At 31.9% G+C, this 3,919-nt stretch overlaps 1 protein-coding gene across 2 annotated transcripts; it reads left to right on the plus strand.

The window, feature by feature from the left end:
• The first annotated feature begins 2,027 nt into the window (after positions 1 to 2,027).
• On the plus strand, positions 2,028 to 3,919 carry LOC107782615 (uncharacterized). 2 transcript variants are annotated; one of them, XM_016603514.2, is made up of 6 exons: positions 2,028 to 2,133; positions 2,320 to 2,568; positions 2,672 to 2,748; positions 2,934 to 2,970; positions 3,057 to 3,168; positions 3,379 to 3,919. In XM_016603514.2, the coding sequence occupies exons 2-6, from the start codon at positions 2,322 to 2,324 to the stop codon at positions 3,791 to 3,793; spliced, it is 888 nt and encodes a 295-aa protein (XP_016459000.1). In that variant the 5' UTR covers positions 2,028 to 2,133; positions 2,320 to 2,321; the 3' UTR covers positions 3,794 to 3,919. The 2 variants fall into 2 exon arrangements, with proteins under 2 accessions (XP_016459000.1, XP_016458998.1); XM_016603512.2 differs by having other exon boundaries at positions 2,058 to 2,568.

Genomic DNA, 3,919 nt, shown 5'->3' on the forward strand with positions numbered 1-3,919 from the left:
ATACATAGTTCAAATAAGAAAAAAATTTATAAGTAATTTTTTTGTTGATTTTGAAGTCCTAATTATTAGGAAAGTAACTTAAATCATAATTTTATCTAATATGAAATTTATTTTTAAAGAGTAAAAAAAGGCGAACGACAGTTCGCTAAGGGAATTTTGTGCTTTTAATATAGTACTAGTCTCATAATACGCGCATTGCGCGTGAACCCCGTCATGCATAAACTTTTTAAAAATCACATAAATTTGATTATTAAATATGTATTTGTGCTATAAAAGCAAGTTCATGAAAAACAATATTCACATTAATAATTAACTAACTCAGCAAAGGATCCTCACAAAATCATATGTGAAAACGTAACGCACAAACGGAAATAAATATAAGATGTTTCATAAAGCTAAAGTATAATTAACAGTGCAAATAACCAGGAAATAGTGATGAAAGATGACAAGGGGAAAGAAGAAAGAGACATCCAAGAGCTAGGAAGATTAAGACAAATAGTTATAGTCCACTGAATAACTTCTAAGTCAATAGAGGGTTTTGATCATGTCTTAACGGTATGAGGAAGGCTAGCAGCAACTTGGCTGCCAATATGTTTTACTGTGAATGTGTGTAACTCTGAATTAATTACAGCATAACTTCTAAGCCTTGTTCTGTGCGGCAATGGTGTTTAAGCAACATAACAATTTGAATACCTTTATTTTATTGGAGAAAAGAGTGTTTAATGTGGAAAGTGGAAACCAACGTTTAATCAATTTCAGCATGAGCTTCTTTTTAAAAATTATTATATTTCTCGCCATTGCAGAAAAAGATACAGTTGACTCCCCATGCTAACTTATCTGTTGTTTTTTCTCCGTTTTACATTGAAAACGTATATTTTGACTTAATCAGTTTGAACGATTAATCATTTTCTTTAACTACGAAAAGTCGGAAATATTGGTAGTTATATGTAATTATATATTTGTCATGCTAGGCTAGATTGCTCAAGAATTAAACTAAATTGGATGGGCCAATGAGACAATTAAACGAGAAAGGGAGATTTTGGAAAATAAATTAATAAAAGCTGCAATATTCATGTTGGAATCTTTTGATAATGATATTATATAAAAATTGAAATTTTTTAATCTTCATTAGGGTGGTCCCAAGACTTGTTTCTATAACTAAAACGACAAGAGTAACAAAAATTTTACCCTGAACTTAATTGGACTCAATCAATAAACAAGAGTATTTTAAAGTTTTACTGGCCTTTGTAATCAGAAAGTGGTGGAGAGTTATGTTTTCAATGGTGTTGAAGCAGTCCACAAAATTGCCTAAGTACTTGTTTCAGAATTTTTACGCAACACATTTAATGTATATTCCAATTAGTATCTACTATAGCTGTATTTATAAATAGGTTAAATTTAAAGTGTTATGGAATGATATACGAAAATATTTTCGTATGACCATTATTTTTCTTCTAAAACTATTTTGTACATTTTTCAGTGTTTCTTGAGTTATTAAGGTAAGTTACTTATACTAATCGTAGAATGTGTTGGTATGTGGTATGGAGATAGTGTTTGGTGATAATTTTAGTATTAATTAAACATTATTAATATTTACGTCTGTTTAAGAAAGTGTTGTGGAGTAAGAGTCAAGATAGTCAAAATAGTCCTATTGAAAAATGAATTATTCACGTAAATTAACTTTGTTCATTGGTTGGAAATATTTTCAACAACCACAGAATAAAAAAATGATTCAGGGAAGACATTTTGGACCATATCAAACAGAGGCCGAGCTGCTTTTCTACAGAAGCTGTACAAAGAAGAGCTGGTCTCACATGATTAGTTTCATATCTTTTTTTCCTTTTTTTTTTTGCGTCAACATATATGTGGATTTACGTGAATCCAATAGCTATATATATTAAAAATTATTAAATATCTATAAATATTTGACCGTTGATCTAATTATTATTGTATATTTTTACTTGAGGTAGCACGAAATAACTTATACACTTCAAATTCTAGACTCATCTCTATAGCGTACTTATTACATCATGGAGGAATGGTTGCATTTACTATATATTCATATGCATGAAGAGTTAGATAGATAATTGGAGAGAGAGAGAGAGAGAGAGAGAGAAGTTTTCAATCTTCTAGGTGAAGTCCAGGGTTTGATTTTCAATTGTTTCTATGTAGAATATTTTTCTTGTATAGTTAAGTTCACTTCAAATAGAAAGAAGAACAAGTAAAGTTGTGCAGTTTACATAAGTCATAAAAAATTTGATCATAGGCGATGCATTTACTTTTTTCTTTCTTTGTTCCCTATTTGTAATTATATTCTAGGAATGATGGAGGATAGTGATGACACTGTATGTTCCAAGAGAAGCCCTAATTATTCAGAAAAAAATGAAGAAGAGGGCAATAACAGCTCGATCAAATTGCCTAAGGATGGAGGAAGTTCAAGCAACAGTAGTGTTGAAGTGGGCGAGAAGGTGAGGCCTTATGTTCGATCCAAGATGGTTAGACTTCGTTGGACAACTGATCTCCATCGCCGTTTTGTTCATGCTGTGGAAAGACTTGGTGGACAAGAAAGTAAGTTTCTACAATTTCCTTGATTGTTTTTTTGGAATTTTCTGCTTTTATTCACCTTTGTTTAAATGTTTATGTTTCTTCTTTTCTTTCTTTTTTGGCGCAGGAGCAACACCCAAATTAGTTCTTCGATTGATGGACATAAAAGGACTCAACATTGCTCATGTCAAGAGCCATCTGCAGGTAAATTTAGGTGCCTAGCTAGAACAAAACCAAGTATATCTAAAAGATTTCGTCATTCATATAAATTCAAGAAACAAATAATAAGGTTATTTTCAATGAATATAAAAAGTTTTATATAACTGCTTATCCTTTTATTTTTATTTTTCCGATTAGTATGTTTTCTTATCTTGGTTTGTTTCTAATAGATGTATAGAAGCAAGAAGATTGATGACCCAACACAAGGTATGCTTGTTATCCGATCCTTTTATCTTTTTAATTTTTAAATTTAGGGGTAATAAATTCACTAATTTCAATTCCTTACCTCACAGGTGTTGCAAATCATCACAGGCTTTTTATGGAAGGTGGAGATCCAAACATCTACAACTTGAATGAACTCCCAATGCTCCCAACCTTTAATCAAAGATTCAATTCCACTTTTAGGTATGCAAATTTATTGTGCTCATTATAGGCTTCTTACCTTTCCTTTTGCTTTTCTAATGGGCGCACAACAACAACAACAACAACTGCGCCTGAATTTCAAGCAAGTTGTAGACGGTTGCCTATATGAATCTTTACCGTTTATGTCGCTCTATTTAAGTTCGTCTCAATCCAAATTAAACTGATATGAGATATTTTTACTCTTTTACCCAGATATGGAGATGCTTCAAGGAATTGTCTACAAAGCACAGCTGAGAGGATTTTTGGCAATAATCATAGTAGGGCAGTTGATCAAGATTCCATTACTGGGATTCCTTCTTTCATTAGTGAAAGATCCACTTGGAGAATAAACGAAATGAAAAAGCTAACTCCATTATTCCAGAGAGCTGCAAAAGCTAAAGCAAGATTGAGTCTTTTGAAAAGGAAGGCTATAGATTGTGACCTAATTGACCTGAATTTATCTCTAGGAGTAAAGCAAAAGAATAACAGCCACAATCATGACGATGGGAGTACCATATCATTGTCATTAACCTCAGCAATATCTCCTTCAAGATTGAAAGAAGATGCTCATTGTGCTACAAAAGAAAATGCAAGAAGAGGGGCAAGTACTCTGGATCTGACTCTATGAATGGGACATGATTCTAAGTGAGATCTTGAGGTACTTGTTTCTGATTAGAATGCATTTTGTTGAGAATCTCTTAATATGTACCATTTACCAAGGTAATATTACTAGTCCACAATAGTATTTGTTCTA

Source organism: Nicotiana tabacum, chromosome 24, assembly GCF_000715075.1.
Source record: "Nicotiana tabacum cultivar K326 chromosome 24, ASM71507v2, whole genome shotgun sequence".
Lineage (NCBI taxonomy): Eukaryota > Viridiplantae > Streptophyta > Magnoliopsida > Solanales > Solanaceae > Nicotiana > Nicotiana tabacum.

What these genes read in the sequence shown, in the direction of transcription:
- LOC107782615 (XM_016603514.2), top strand. Translation starts at nt 2,322, where the DNA reads ATGATGGAGGATAGTGATGACACTGTATGTTCCAAGAGAAGCCCTAAT. An exon ending in AAGACTTGGTGGACAAGAAA is followed by an intron (nt 2,569 to 2,671) that starts GTAAGTTTCTAC and finishes TTTTTGGCGCAG; the next exon opens with GAGCAACACCCAAATTAGTT. An exon ending in ATGTCAAGAGCCATCTGCAG is followed by an intron (nt 2,749 to 2,933) that starts GTAAATTTAGGT and finishes TGTTTCTAATAG; the next exon opens with ATGTATAGAAGCAAGAAGAT.